This window comes from Scyliorhinus torazame, chromosome 3 (assembly GCF_047496885.1).
Source record: "Scyliorhinus torazame isolate Kashiwa2021f chromosome 3, sScyTor2.1, whole genome shotgun sequence".
Taxonomy (NCBI): domain Eukaryota; kingdom Metazoa; phylum Chordata; class Chondrichthyes; order Carcharhiniformes; family Scyliorhinidae; genus Scyliorhinus; species Scyliorhinus torazame.
Window position 1 is genome coordinate 223,222,222 of NC_092709.1, and position 16,397 is coordinate 223,238,618.

Here is a 16,397-nt window from a genome sequence, read left to right on the forward strand (position 1 = left end):
CTGAATATACCAATTTCCAAATCCCTATAACTACTTCAACTATATCAGAAGCAGCTCGAAGTCCCTCCAGGGCATCTTTCCCAAGAACATTTAAGATGTATCTAATAAAATTTAATCACAACACTAAAAATAGTTACTTAGCATGGTAGCACAGTGGTTAGCACTGCTGCCTCACAGTGCCAGGGACCCGGGTTCAAATACGGCTTTGGGTGACTGTGGAGCTTGCATGTTCTCCCCATGTCTGCGTGGGTTTCCTCTGGGTGTTCCTGTTTCTTCCCACAGTCCAAAGATGTGCAGTTTAGGTGGATTGGCCAAGCAGAATTGCCCCTTATTTTTCAAAGATGTGGTGGTTGGGTGGGTTATGGGGATAGGGCAAGGAATGGGCCTAGGCAAGGTGTTCTTTCAGAGAGTTGGTGCAGACGCAATGGGCTGAATGGCCTCCTTCTACACTAGAAGAATTCTATAATTTTAATGGCTATTACTTATACTAAAAGGTTTGGGATCACTTATTTTGAAATGCTGGCTGCAGTGACACAGCGCACACCATTATATTCCTATGTAAATTCACACCGTTAATAATTGATTAGTTAGGTTTTTGTTTACAACTGGCGCACAGTGCCACAGCAATAACATACATCTCTTATTACCACAGCCATATTTATATCACTGCTTGGGGGGAAAGATATTTATTTTTAAAGTGTATCATGGCGGTATACGATATACTTGCATTGCGTCTCTTCCAATTCACAAAGTAGCTGCAATAGAATAGTGTGGTTTTCATCCATCACCAAATAAATTTAACCACAAAATGAAAGGAAAAACAAGAGCATGTGTAAATCTTAATTTCAAAATGCCTTTCCTACACAGAGCATATGATTCCAGGTATCCACACTCAGCAAGAGGCCACTTAGAACATAGAAAAATACAGCACAGAACAGGCCCTTCGGCCCACGATGTTGTGCCGAACCTTTGTCCTAGATTAATCATAGATTATCATAGAATTTACAGTGCAGGAGGCCATTCGGCCCATCGAGTCTGCACCGGCTCTTGGAAAGAGCACCCTACCCAAGGTCAACACCTCCACCCTATCCCCATAACCCCGTAACCCCACCCAACACTCAGGGCAATTTTGGTCACTAAGGGCAATTTGTCATGGCCAATCCAACTAGCCTGCACATCTTTGGACTGTGGGAGGAAACCGGAGCACCCGGAGGAAATCCACGCACACACGGGGAGGATGTGCAGACTCTGCACAGACAGTGACCCAAGCCGGGATCGAACCTGGGACCCTGGAGCTGAGAAGCAATTGTGTTATCCACAATGCTACTGTGCTGCCCTTAAGAACAAACTAATCTACACTATAGCATTCTACCGTAACCAATGTACCTATCCAATAGCTGCTTGAAGGTCCCTAATGTTTCCGACTCAACTACTTCCACAGGCAGTGCATTCCATGCCCCCACTACTCTCTGGGCAAAGAACCTACCTCTGACATCCCCCCTGTATCTTCCACCATTCACCTTAAATTTATGTCCCCTTGTAATGGTTTGTTCCACCTGGGGAAAGTCTCTGACTGTCTACTCTATCTATTCCCCTGATCATCTTATAAACTTCTATCAAGTCGCCCCTCATCCTTCTCTGTTCTAATGAGAAAAGGCCAAGCACCCTCAACCTTTCCTTGTAAGACCTACTCTCCATTCCAGGCAACATCCTGGTAAATCTCCGTTGCACCTTTTCCAAAGCTTCCACATCCTTCCTAAAATGAGACGACCTGAACTGTACACAGTACTCCAAATGTGGCCTTACCAAAGTTTTGTACAGTTGCATAATCACCTCTCAGCTCTTAAATTCAATCCCTCTGTTAATGAACGCTAGCACTGTAGGCCTTCCTCACAGCTCTATCCACTTGAGTGGCAACTTTCAAAGATGTATAAACATAGAACCCAAGATCTCTCTGCTCCTCCACGTTGCCAAGAACTCTACCATTAACCCTGTATTCCGCATTCATATTTGTCCTTCCAAAATGGACAACCCCTCACTTTTCAGGGTTAAACTCCATCTGCCACTTCTCAGCCCAGCTCTGCATCCTATCTATGTCTCTTTGCAGTCGATAACAGCCCTCCTCACTATCCACAACACCACCAATCTTCGTATCGTCTGCAAATTTACTGACCCACCCTTCAACTCCCTCATCCAAGTCATTAATGAAAATCACAAACAGCAGAGGACCCAGAACTGATCCCTGCGGTATGCCACTGGTAACTGGGATCCAGGCTGAATATTTGCCATCCACCACCACTCTCTGACTTCTATCGGTTAGCCAGTTCGTTATCCAACTCGCCAAATTTCCCACTATCCCAGCCTCCTTACTTTCTGCATAAGCCTACCATGGGGAACCTTATCAAATGCCTTACTAAAATCCATGTACACTACATCCACTGCTTTACCTTCATCCACATGCTTGGTCACCTCCTCAAAGAATTCAATAAGACTTGTAAGGCAAGACCTACCCCTCACAAATCCATGCTGACTATCCCTAATCAAGCAGTGTCTTTCCAGATGCTCAGAAATCCTATCCTTCAGTACCCTTTCCATTACTTTGCCTACCACCGAAGTAAGACTAACTGGCCTGTAATTCCCAGGGTTATCCCTAGTCCCTTTTTTGAACAGGGGCACGACATTCGCCACTCTCCAATCCCCTGGTACCACCCCCGTTGACAGTGAGGACAAAAAGATCATTGCCAAACGGCTCTGCAATTTCATCTCTTGCTTCCCAGAGAATCCTCGGATATATCCCGTCAGGCCTGCGGGACTTGTCTATCCTCAAGTTTTTCAAAATGCCCAACACATCTTCCTTCCTAACAAGTAGTTCCTCGAGCTTACCACTCTGTTTCACGCTGTCCTCTCCAACAATATGGCCCCTCTCATTTGTAAATACTGAAGAAAAGTACTCGTTCAAGGCCTCTCCTAGCTCTTCAGACTCAATACACAATCTCCCGCTACTGTCCTTGATCGGACCTACCCTCGCTCTAGTCATTCTCATATTTTTCACATATGTGTAAAAGGCCTTGGGGTTTTCCTTGATCCTTCCCGCCAAAGATTGTTCGTGCCCTCTCTTAGCTCTCCTAATCCCTTTCTTCAGTTCCCTCCTGGCTATCTTGTATCCCTCCAGCGCCCTGTCTGAACCTTGTTTCCTCAGCCTTACATAAGTCTCCTTCTTCCTCTTAACAAGACATTCAACCTTTCTTGTCAACCATGGTGCCCTCACTCGACCAGCTGTTCCCTGCCTGACAGGGACATACACATCAAGGACACGTAGTACCTGTTCCTTGAACAAGTTCCACATTTCACTTGTGTCCTTCCCTGCCAGCCTATGTTCCCAACTTATGCACTTCAATTCTTGTCTGACAACATCGTATCTACCCTTCCCCCAATTGTAAACCTTGCCCTGTTGCACGCACCTATCCCTCTCCATTACTGAAGTGAAAGTCACAGAATTGTGGTCACTATCTCCAAAATGCTCCCCCATTAACAAATCTATCACATGCCCTGGTTCATTACCAAGTACCAAATCCAATATGGCCTCCCCTCTGGTCGGACAATCTACATACTGTGTTAGAAAAGCTTCCTGGAAACACTGCACAAACACCACCCCATCCAAACTATTTGATCTAAAGAGTTCCCACTCAATTTTTGGGAAGTTGAAGTCACCCATGACTACTACCCTGTGACTTCTGCACCTTTCCAAAATCTGTTCCCCAATCTGTTCCTCCACATCTCTGCTACTATTGGGGGGTCCTATAGAAAACTCCTAACAAGGTGACTGCTCCTTTCCTATTTCTGACTTCAACCCATACTACCTCAGTAGGCAGATACTCCTCGAACTGCCTTTCTGCAGCTGTTATACTATCTCTAATTAACAATACCACCCCCCCCCCCCCCCCACCTCTTTTACCACTCTCCCTAATCTTATTGAAACATCAATAACCAGGGACCTCCAACAACCATTTCTGCCCCTCTTCTATCCAAGTTTCCGTGATGGCCACCACATCGTAGTCCCAAGTGCCGATCCATGCCTTAAGTTCACCCACCTTATTCCTGATGCTTCTTGCATTGAAGTATACACCCCATCTCCGTGCCTGCAAGTACTCTCCTTTGTCAGTGTTCCCTTCCCCACTGCCTTATTACACGCTTTGGCGTCCTGAATATCGGCTACCTTAGTTGCTGGACTACAAATCCGATTCCCATTCCCCTGCCAAATTAGTTTAAACCCTCCCGAAGAGTACTAGAAAACCTCCCTCCCAGGATATTGATGCCCCTCTGGTTCAGATGCAACCCGTCCTGCTTGTACTGGTCCCACCTTCCCCAGAATGCACTCCAATTATCCAAATACCTGAAGCCCTCCCTCCTACACCATTCCTGCAGCCATGTGTTCAACTGCACTCTCTCCCTATTCCTAGCCTAGCTATCACGTGGCACTGGCAACAAACCAGAGATGACAACTCTGTCTGTCCTGGCTTTTAACTTCCAGCCTAACTCCCTAAACCCGTTTATTACCTCCACACCTCTTTTCCTACCTACGTCGTTGGTACCAATGCGCACCACGACTTCTGGCTGCTCCCCCTCCCCCTTAAGGATCCTGAAGACACGATCCAAGACATCCCTGGCCCTGGGAGGCAACATACCTTCCGGGAGTCTCGCTTGCGACCACAGAATCTCCTATCTATTCCCCTAACCATTGAATCTCCTACTACTATTGCTTTTCTATTCTCCCCCCTTCCCTTCTGAGCCCCAGAGCCAGACTCAGTGCCAGAGACCTGGCCGCTAGGGCCTTCCCCCGGTAGGTCACCCCCCCCCCCCCCCCCCCCCCCCAACAGCATCCAAAACGGTATAATTGTTTTGAAGGGGAACGGCGACGAGGGATCCCTGCACTGTCTGCCTATTTGTTTTCTTTCCCCTGACTGTAACCCAGCTACTCTTGTCCTGTACCTTGGGTGTGGTTACCTCCCTGTAACTCTTCTCTATCACCCCCTCTGCCTCCCGGATGATCCGAAGTTCATCCAGCTCCAGCTCCAGTTCCCTAACACGATCTTTGAGGAGCTGGGGCGAAATTCTCCCCCAACGGCGGGATGCAGACTAAATGGGACGAATGACCTCCTTCTGCACTGTAAATTCCAAAGCCGGCGCCAATCAGACGGGCATCGCGCCGGCCCAAAGGTGCGGAAGGCTCCTCAATGTTGGGGCTAGGCCGACGCCGGAGGGATATCCGCCCCGCCAGCTGGCGGAAATGGCGTTTGTTGCCCCGCCAGCTGGCGCGGAAATGCGGCGCATGCGCGGGAGCGTCAGCGGCCGCTGTCAGTTTCCCAGCGCATGCGTGGGAGCGTCAGCGGCCGCTGTCAGTTTCCCGCGCATGCGCAGTGGGGAGAGTCTCTTCCGCCTCCGCCATGGTGGAGGCCGTAGCGGAGGCGGAAGGGAAAGAGTGCCCGCACGGCACAGGCCCGCCCGTGGATCGGTGGGCCCCGATCGCGGGCCAGGCCACGGTGGGGGCACCCCCCGGGGTCAGATCGCCCCGTGCCCCCCCCCAGGACCCCGGAGCCCGCCCACGCCGCCTGGTCCCGCCGGTAAATACCAGGTTTGATTTACGTCGGCGGGACAGGCAATTCCTGGGCGGGACTTCGGCCCATCCGGGCCGGAGAATCCAGCGGGGGGTCCCGCCAACCGGCGCGGCCGGATTCCCGCCCCCGCCCAATCTCCGGGAGCGGAGACTTCGGCGGGGGCGGGGGCGGGATTCATGGCGGCCAACGGCCATTCTCCGACCCGGCGGGGGGTCGGAGAATGACGCCCCTGAAGTTGGATGCACTTCCCGCAGGTATAGTCAGCGGGGACACCGGTGGTATCCCTCACCACCCACATCCTACAGGAGCATGCAACTGGCCTATCCTCCATCCCCTCTTACCTTACAGAATATAGCTGCCCTGTGGACCAACTGGACCTCCACCCTCCGATTCTGCTCCCAGTCAGCTGCACTCTCTAAATTCCTGGCTCCCTTCTCGCTCTTTGCGGAAATGTAAGAAACAAAATGAAAGGAGCACCTTACTCCCTCCTCACCGAACTCCCTCAGTCACCAAACTCTCACTAGCACTCAAATGCACCAAATTCAGCACTCAGTGCAAAAACTTAGCTGCAGAGCCTTTCATCAAGTACTCTGCGTGGATACCAGAGAGAGGATCTCTGTAGGAAGGGGAAATGAGATTCAAGCATAATCTACTGAAAATTTTCAAATCTGACTTTGTTAAAAAAATTTGGGTGTGGGGGAGAGAGTTCACTAATTTCAAACCAAAAATACTATCTCTTTAATATGCTAAATTCTGGGGTGGCACGGTGGCGCAGTGGTTAGCACTGCTGCCTCACGGTGCCGAGGACCCGGGTTCGATCCCGGCCCCGGGTCACTGTCTGTGTGGAGTTTGCGTAGGTCTCAACCCCAGAACCCAAAGATGTGCAGGGTCGTATGATTGGCCACAATAAATTGCCGCTTAATTGGAAAAAAAATTGGGTTTTCTAAATTTATAAAAAAATCTAAATTCCATGTAAAGTTACACATTGCATTAATCAGCAGTCCTACTATTACCTGCAATTGGTTATTTTACATGTAACCTCAAAAGGTTCTTCAAGATTTACAGTATCTGGGATCATCTCCAAGGAAAGTCTTACATCGCCATATCCGGGAGCCTGAAATAAAACCATATGAGAAACAAAAAATGTAATCTGCTTATTCTCCTTCAGAAAAAAAGATTTTTAAAAAATTAAACATTTGCCATCTGTACCAAGAATTACAAATCTTCAGAAGAGAACTTCCTTCAGCTACACTAGACAACATTCTATAGTTATAAAGGTACAAATCTCTTTTGATTTTCAGGTGAAGTATAGGACTTACTTTTGGCGTTAGCTAAGCATAGCCAGAATTTGGCGAGGGAGAACCTTTGGATTGTTCTCCAGCCATCCCCGCTGAAAGTCACAAAGTGTGGACAGGCTCAAGCAAACCTGACAGCATCATGGCTGAACAGCCCAACACACTGTTCAGGGTCGCATGTCAATAATGGATAAGGTACTGGAGCTGGGTCTGCAACAATGGAACTGTCCCTCAAATCACCATTTTTAGGAAACAGGGGGGAAAAAGTACAGAATTGCAGAACAACTGTTACAGGTGGGAAGAGAGGCGGTGGAATTACTTTCCCCCTTTTTCTTCACCTCAGCTGTCCACAACAAGATGTGTTTCAAACCTTTATACGGCCTATGATTTTTCGGAATAAATATGAAGCAGACTATTGGGTAAGTTTAAATCAAAGGGTAAACACAAAACAAAACACTTTCATGCTCACAGACAAACACACACAAGATGGATGCTACAGAACGAAGCATGCAGCTAGATTAACAGAAGACAAGGGGCAAATCACAAGGGTGAACAGTCCTTTAGGAAGCACATTGCAGCTTGGATGGATTCTCTCTTGTGGTTTCTTGGAGATGAATAGCAACCAGAAGTATCTGGATTTCTCGACTAGGTTATTGCGTAGTTTCTGTAGCGGCAATCTTTTTGCAGGTAAAAGCAAATTAGTCCCCCGTGTACTGCCTGGATTGACTGGTCTTTAGGCAGGGTTCTGTTCTTCTGGATGGAGGAACTGTCCCTATTGACATGTCTCTCTGGATCTTGCATCAAAAATGTATTGTGATCTAAAGTCTACATTGGCTACATGGCGCCCGTGATCAATACTGCCATTGTCTACATAACTGATTTAAAGTTAGAAGTCACTGCTACACAATGGGGTTTTAAATGGTGGTTATTTACACTTGCTTGTGAGAAACTGGTTTCTCTGTACCTTCCTTAAACATTTGAACTCGCAGGCCTTATGTCTGGGCGGTTGCGTTTTGGAAAATAGTCAGTCAACAGGAGGTGTAAATTCACAAGTAGTTTCACATTGCGAATGTTTATTCAAGAGTGGACACTCCCCCCACAGTCATTTACATTTAAAGAACTTTCTGGGTTGGTCACACACACACACACACACACACACACACACACACGTTAATCCTTTGTCTGCAGAAACCTGATCCTCAGTGGCCACTTTGGGCCAAAGTAAATTGTCCACATGCCTTGTTGTGCCTTTACTTTTTAAGTTAAAAAAAAAAGTCCATTGTGGCATTTGATGGGAGCGTGATATAACGTATTGCAGATATTCGATCAATAAAATCAAGTATTATGAAAGTATAAAAACACTTTTAATACAATACCCTAATAAAGGAGTGGCATCGGGCAGCACGGTGGCACAGTGGTTAGCACTGTTGCCTCACGGCACCGAGGTTCCAGGTTCGATCCCGGCTCTGGGTCACTGTCTGTGTGGAGTTTGCACATTTTCCCCATGTCTGCGTGGGTTTCGCCCCCACAACCCAAAGATGTGCAGGTTAGGTGGATTGGCCACGCTAAATTGCCCCTTAATTGGAAAAAAATGAATTGGGTACTCTAACTTTTTTTTTTAAATAAAGGAGTGGCCTTACCCAATGGACCACATATCAAAATTTTCTAGGTTCCCCTGATGAATACCAGGCCTGAGCAAGCACCAACTGCACAGAACTTTATACCACAAGCTTTCATAATATGGAATTTTGACGAAATGCATTATTTTAGAGAAAGCTAAATTGCACACATCTACTAACCATTCGTTGCAACTGACTTGTTTGTAGCCGTCCTCTTTCACCCAAGTTTGTTTTCCAGACTATGTCCAATTTTCCAATAACTGTGACTCCCTTAATGACCCCAGCTTTCTCTGCAAATTCAGGTTTAGGCTTGAGACAGTACAGATATTGCCTTGTGTCCATAGGCTGCAAGTATGTCATCTTCCCAAAAGTGGAGTACCTGAACAGAAAAGGAGCACTTTAATAAAACAAAATACATGAATTTATCTACTTTCATAAACAAGCTGAAATAATTACATCTAATTTTACAGCACAGAAACAGGCCTCTCCAATGTTTATTTTCTATACAAGCCTCTTCCCAACAACTTTAGACTGTAAACTCTGTCCTCCAAGTTAGATTGTCTCCCTCCCAGCCCCACCAAATATCAGTCTGTATCTTGTTCTCATGTGTTTGATTTCAGGCAGTGCTGACCTATATTCCACTATTAACACTTACTCGGACTAACCTTGTGTCTTTAATACTATCACTACCACGCTCTTTAGCTGTGTTCTATGACATCTTTGTCATTTATTTCCCCCACTCTCTAAACTACCTCTGACCTCTTGCCCCATCTGCACTGTACTCGTTTAAAAAAAAAAATTCCAATTAAGGGGAAATGTTAGCGTGGCGAATCCACCTACCCTGCCCATTGTTTTGGCTTGTGGGGGTGAGACCCACACAGACGCGGGTAGAATGTGCAAACTCCACATGGACAGTGACGCAGGGCTGGGATTGAACCTGGGTTCTCGGTGCCGTGAGACAGCAATGCTAACCACTGTGCCACCGTGCCGTCCCCTTCCTCCTTTTTCCACACTAAAAAACCCAGCACATTTCTAACCCTCGATAATTCCGAAAATGAGTCAGAAGGGACTCGAAATGTTAACTGTGTTTCTCTCTCCACATATGTTTCCAGGCCTGTTGAGATTTTCCACCACTTTGTTTTTATCCCGAATTCTAGTGTCACTTGCATTGCGATATGGTGCACAATACAGAGAACACATACAGCATACCCAAATAGTGAAGGGAAGGAAGCAACAACTTTAATTTCAAGGAAAAGACAAGTAGCTGGCTTTAGAATTTACTGACAATTAGATAAATAATTTGAATGAAAATATGCAGACAGGACTTCCGGGTGCGGCGATGACCAGCTGAGTCGCACGTTTCGGCAGCTCCCTGTGAAACGGACTTTTGGGCTCTTGATAGGAGCCCCAACGGCAATTTTGACGGCTAAAAACACTGTGCGGTAAACCAGAAGGGAATCCCCCCTGGATACGGATGGAAAAAGGAGGAGAGAGTGGCCAGATTGCAGTGGATCCTTTAGAACAGCGGCAAGGAAGGCAAGCAAAAACCAAGATGGCGTCGGAAGGTGGCAGTTTAACATGGGGCCCTGAACAACAAGAGTTCTTGAAATGCTGTGTGGAAGAGATCAAAAAGGAAATGAAGAAAGAGCTGTTGGCCCCGATACTACAGGCGATCGAAGGGCTAAAGGAGGAACAAAAGACCCAGGAGCGGGAGCTTCGGGTCGTGAAGGCAAAGGCAGCCGAGAATGAGGACGATATACAGGGCCTGGTGGTGAAGACGGAGACGCAGGAGGCACATCAGAAACGATGTGTGGAAAGGTTGGAGGCACTGGAAAACAACGCAAGGAGGAACAACCTGAGGATTCTTGGTCTTCCTGAAGGTGTGGAGGGAGCGGACGTCGGGGCATATGTGAGCACGATGCTGCACTCGTTAATGGGAGCGGAGGCCCCGGCGGGTCCTTTGGAGGTGGAGGGAGCATACCGAGTGATGGCGCGAGGACCGAGAGCAGGAGAAATTCCCAGAGCCATAGTGGTGAGATTCCTCCGTTTTAAGGATAGAGAAATGGTCCTTAGATGGGCGAAGAAAACTCGGAGCAGTAAATGGGAGAACGCGGTGATCCGCGTTTATCAAGACTGGAGTGCGGAGGTGGCGAGAAGGAGGGCGAGCTTTAATCGGGCCAAGGCGGTGCTTCATAAAAAGAAGATAAAATTTGGAATGCTGCAACCGGCAAGACTGTGGGTCACATATCGAGGGAGGCACCACTACTTTGAGACGGCGGATGAAGCGTGGACTTATATTGTGGAAGAAAAACTGGAATAAGCGGGTTATTAAAAAGAACGTTCGAACAAAGTGGTGGGGCGAATGTGGGAGGCAAAGAGGGGTTTTATGTACTAATCCTGCGATGTGGTAACTTTTCTCTCTCCCACAGGTGGTGATGGGGGGAGGAGGGGAGGTGGAGGAGATGGGGCGTTGGCCATTGGGGGCGGGGCCAAGGGAGAAGCGCGGGCTTGGTTCCCGCGCTATGATAATCATGGCGGGAATAGAGAAGCAGGAAGGAGGGGGCGTCGCACGGTGCGAGCCGAGGTCACGGGGGGAAGCCGAGGTCAGCCAGAGTTTGCTGACTTCTGGGAGCAACATGGGGGGAGTAATTACGCTAGCGGGGGATCTAGCGGGGGGGGTGGGAGGGGGGAATTACTGGGTTGCTGCTGCTGGGGAGAGGGGGGAGCTGGTATGGGAGAGGATGGGCGGGGGGGCACCGCCTGGGGGAGATACAGCTGCGTGGGAACCGGGTGAGGAGCTGGAAAAAGGTGATGGCTAATCGACAAGCGGGGGGGTAGGAAGCCCCCCAACTCGGCTGATCACGTGGAACGTGAGAGGGCTGAACGGGCCGATAAAGAGGGCACGGGTACTCGCACACCTTAAGAAACTTAAGGCAGATGTGGTTATGTTACAGGAAACGCACCTGAAACTGATAGACCAGGTTAGGCTACGCAAAGGATGGGTGGGGCAGGTGTTCCATTCGGGGCTAGATGCGAAAAACAGGGGGGTGGCTATATTAGTGGGGAAGCGGGTAATGTTCGAGGCAAAGACTATAGTGACGGATAACGGGTGCAGATACGTGATGGTGAGTGGCAAACTACAGGGGGAGACAGTGGTTTTGGTAAACGTATATGCCCCGAACTGGGATGATGCCAATTTTATGAGGCGGATGCTAGGACGCATTCCGGACCTAGAGATGGGAAAGCTGATAATGGGGGGAGATTTTAATACGGTGTTGGAACCAGGGCTGGATAGGTCGAAGTCCAGGACTGGAAGGAGGCCGGCAGCAGCCAAGGTACTTAAAGATTTTATGGAGCAGATGGGAGGTGTAGACCCGTGGAGATTTAGCAGACCTAGGAGTAAGGAGTTCTCGTTTTTCTCCTATGTCCATAAAGTCTACTCGCGAATAGACTTTCTTGTGCTGGGTAGGGCATTGATCCCGAAGGTGAGGGGAACGGAGTATACGGCTGTAGCCATTTCGGATCACGCTCCACACTGGGTGGACTTGGAGATAGGGGAGGAAACAGGAGGGCGCCCACCCTGGAGAATGGACATGGGACTAATGGCAGATGAGGGGGTGTGTCTAAGGGTGAGGGGGTGCATTGAAAAGTACTTGGAACTCAATGATAATGGGGAGGTCCAGGTGGGAGTGGTCTGGGAGGCGTTGAAGGCGGTGGTTAGAGGGGAGCTGATATCAATAAGGGCACATAAAGGGAAGCAGGAGAGTAAGGAACGGGAGCGGTTGCTGCAAGAACTTTTGAGGGTGGACAGACAATATGCGGAAGCACCGGAGGAGGGACTGTACAGGGAAAGGCAAAGGCTACATGTAGAATTTGACTTGCTGACTACAGGCACTGCAGAGGCACAATGGAGGAAGGCACAGGGTGTACAGTACGAATATGGGGAGAAGGCGAGCAGGTTGCTGGCACACCAATTGAGGAAAAGGGGAGCAGCGAGGGAAATAGGGGGAGTGAGGGATGAGGAAGGAGAGATGGAGCAGGGAGCGGAGAGAGTGAATGGAGTGTTCAAGACATTTTATAAAAAATTATATGAAGCTCAACCCCCGGATGGGAGGGAGAGAATGATGGCCTTCTTGGATCGGCTGGAATTTCCCAAGATGGAAGAGCAGGAAAGGGTGGGACTGGGAGCACAGATCGAGGTAGAAGAAGTGGTGAAAGGAATTAGGAGCATGCAGGCGGGAAAGGCCCCGGGACCGGATGGATTCCCAGTCAAATTCTATAGAAAATATGTGGACTTGCTCGCCCCGGTCCTGACGAGGACCTTTAATGAGGCAAAGGAAAGGGGACAACTGCCCCCGACTATGTCTGAAGCAACGATATCGCTTCTCTTAAAGAAGGAAAAGGACCCGCTACAATGCGGGTCCTATAGACCTATTTCCCTCCTAAATGTAGATGCCAAGGTCCTGGCCAAGGTAATGGCAATGAGAATAGAGGAATGTGTCCCGGGGGTGGTCCACGAGGACCAAACTGGGTTTGTGAAGGGGAGACAGCTGAACACGAATATACGGAGGTTGTTAGGGGTAATGATGATGGCCCCACCAGAGGGAGAAACGGAGATAGTAGTGGCGATGGATGCCGAGAAAGCATTTGATAGAGTGGAGTGGGATTATTTGTGGGAGGTGTTGAGGAGATTTGGTTTTGGAGAGGGGTATGTTAGATGGGTGCAGCTGTTGTATAGGGCCCCAGTGGCGAGCGTGGTCACGAATGCATATTTTCGGCTCCATAGAGGGACAAGGCAGGGATGCCCTCTGTCCCCATTATTGTTTGCACTGGCGATTGAGCCCCTGGCGATAGCGTTGAGGGGTTCCAAGAAGTGGAGGGGAGTACTTAGGGGAGGAGAAGAGCACCGGGTATCTTTGTATGCGGACGATTTGCTACTATACGTGGCGGACCCGGCGGAGGGGATGCCAGAAATAATGCGGATACTTGGGGAGTTTGGGGATTTTTCAGGGTATAAATTGAACATGGGGAAAAGTGAGTTGTTTGTGGTGCATCCAGGGGAGCAGAGTAGAGAAATAGAGGACCTACCGTTGAGGAAGGTAACAAGGGACTTTCGTTACCTGGGGATCCAGATAGCTAAGAATTGGGGCACATTGCATAGGTTAAATTTAACGCGGTTGGTGGAACAGATGGAGGAGGGTTTCAAGAGATGGGATATGGTATCCCTGTCAATGGCAGGGAGGGTGCAGGCGGTTAAGATGGTGGTCCTCCCGAGATTCCTCTTTGTGTTTCAGTGCCTCCCGGTGGTGATCACGAAGGCTTTTTTAAAAAGGATTGAAAAGAGCATCATGGGTTTTGTGTGGGCCGGGAAGACCCCGAGAGTGAGGAAGGGATTCTTACAGCGTAGCAGGGATAGGGGGGGGCTGGCACTACCGAGCCTAAGTGAGTATTATTGGCCGCTAATATTTCAATGGTGAGTAAGTGGATGGGAGAGGAGGAGGGAGCGGCGTGGAAGAGATTAGAGACGGCGTCCTGTAGGGGGACTAGCCTACAGGCTATGGTGACAGCCCCATTGCCGTTCTCACCGAGGAACTACACCACAAGCCCGGTGGTGGTGGCTACACTGAAGATTTGGGGACAGTGGAGACGGCATAGGGGAAAGACTGGAGCCTTGGGGGGGTCCCCGATAAGAAACAACCATAGGTTTGCCCCGGGGGGAATGGATGGGGGATATGGAATGTGGCAAAGAGCAGGAATAACGCAACTGAAAGATCTGTTTGTGGATGGGAAGTTCGCGAGTCTGGGAGCGCTGACCGAGAAATATGGGTTGCCCCAAGGGAATGCATTCAGGTATATGCAACTGAGGGCTTTTGCGAGGCAACAGGTGAGGGAATTCCCGCAGCTCCCGACACAAGAGGTGCAGGACAGAGTGATCTCAAAGACATGGGTGGGGGATGGTAAGGTGTCAGATATATATAGGGAAATGAGGGACGAAGGGGAGACTATGGTAGATGAACTAAAAGGGAAATGGGAAGAAGAGCTGGGGGAGGAGATCGAGGAGGGGCTGTGGGCAGATGCCCTAAGCAGGGTAAACTCGTCGTCCTCGTGTGCCAGGCTAAGCCTGATTCAGTTTAAGGTATTACACAGGGCGCATATGACTGGAGCACGGCTCAGTAAATTTTTTGGGGTGGAGGATAGGTGTGCGAGGTGCTCGAGAAGCCCAGCGAATCATACCCATATGTTTTGGTCATGCCCGGCACTACAGGGGTTTTGGATGGGGGTGACAAAGGTGCTTTCGAAAGTAGTAGGAGTCCGGGTCGAACCAAGCTGGGGGTTGGCTATATTTGGGGTTGCACAAGAGCCGGGAGTGCAGGAGGCGAAAGAGGCCGATGTTTTGGCCTTTGCGTCCCTAGTAGCCCGGCACAGGATATTGCTAATGTGGAAAGAAGCCAAGCCCCCGGGGGTGGAGACCTGGATAAATGACATGGCGGGGTTTATAAAGCTAGAGCGGATTAAGTTCGTCCTAAGGGGGTCGGCCCAAGGGTTCACCAGGCGGTGGCAACCGTTCGTCGAATACCTCGCAGAAAGATAGACGGAATGGGAAAAAGGCAGCAGCAGCAGCCCAGGATCGGGGGGGGGGAAAGAGGAGGAACCAGAAGGACTCTCAGGGTTGTTAATATATACTGTATAGTATGTATAGATCGTTGCTACAGATAATTATATATTGGACTGTTAAATTATATTTTTGGAGAGTGTTACTTGTGACAAGGCAGTTGCCAATTAGGGCTAGTTTTCATTTTTGTTATTTATTATTTATTCATTTTTTGTTTATAAAATAGGTCATTGTTATCTGTATTGTTATAATATTGTGTAAAGGATGCACAATGTACTGTGTTGGTTGACCAAAAATTTTCAATAAAATATTTAATAAAAAAAAAGAAAATATGCAGACAACAAGAAGATTCCCAACTAAATTATTAATAAACTATTTTAACAAAAATAAAGGATGCAAGGCATCCCACATTATATTATTTGGGATATTCTAAACTGAAAAAATATCCATGTCAATTATTGTATTTTCATCATTAGTGCTAAACTAAGTCACAATCAAAGAAGTTTCTTCTGAATCCCGTATTTGATTTCTTAGAATTTACAGTGCAGAAGGAGGTCATTCGTCCCATTTAGTCTGCATCAGCCCTTGGAAAGAGCACCCTACTTAAGCCTTCGCCTCCACCCTATTCCCGTAACCCAGTAACCTCACCTAATCTTTTGGACACGAAGGGGCAATTTAGCATGGCCAATCTACCTAACCTACACATTTTTGGACTGAGGGAGGAATCTGAAGCACCTCCCGGAGGAAACCCACACAGACACGGGGAGGAAGTTCAAACTCCACACAGTCACCCGAGGCCAGAATTGAACCCTGGTCCCTGGAGCTGTGAGATAACAGTGCTACTCACTGTGCCACCGTGCCGTCCCTTAGTGTCTATCTGGTATTGATAGCCCCAGGCTTGATCCTTCCCACAAGTGGAAACATACTCTTTACTCTACATCATAATCTTGCACAATTTTAAAGACCTCTTTTAGGCTATCTCTCAGCCTACTCTTTTCAAGAGAGAAAGATTCACCTTCTCCTGAGATGTAAACACCCACATTTCTCATATCATCCTTGTCAATCTTTTTTTTTGCACCGCTCCAGTGTTTCTTTTTTTTTTTTAAACGCATTTTATTCATACTTGTATCAAAGTAGGTTACTGCAAATAAACACCCTGGGAAACATTCTTCCCAACAATCAACTGTATATCTTATACAAATTTTCCTCCTTTTTCACCCCCCCCTCCCCCACCAACCTGCGACGAACAGCTCCT

General features: G+C 48.4%; 1 protein-coding gene across 10 annotated transcripts in view; it reads right to left on the bottom strand.

Annotated features, from left to right (window-relative positions):
• Window positions 1–16,397, bottom strand: part of trappc13 (trafficking protein particle complex subunit 13) — a 148,953-nt gene that overhangs the window by 39,103 nt on the left and 93,453 nt on the right. For all 10 annotated transcript variants that reach the window (XM_072496923.1, XM_072496919.1, XM_072496918.1 and 7 more), the window contains 2 exons: window positions 8,710–8,908; window positions 6,629–6,729 (listed from right to left, as the gene is read on the bottom strand). In XM_072496923.1, coding sequence (XP_072353024.1) covers window positions 6,629–6,729; window positions 8,710–8,908 — 300 coding nt within the window. The remainder of the gene's footprint in view (window positions 1–6,628; window positions 6,730–8,709; window positions 8,909–16,397) is intronic.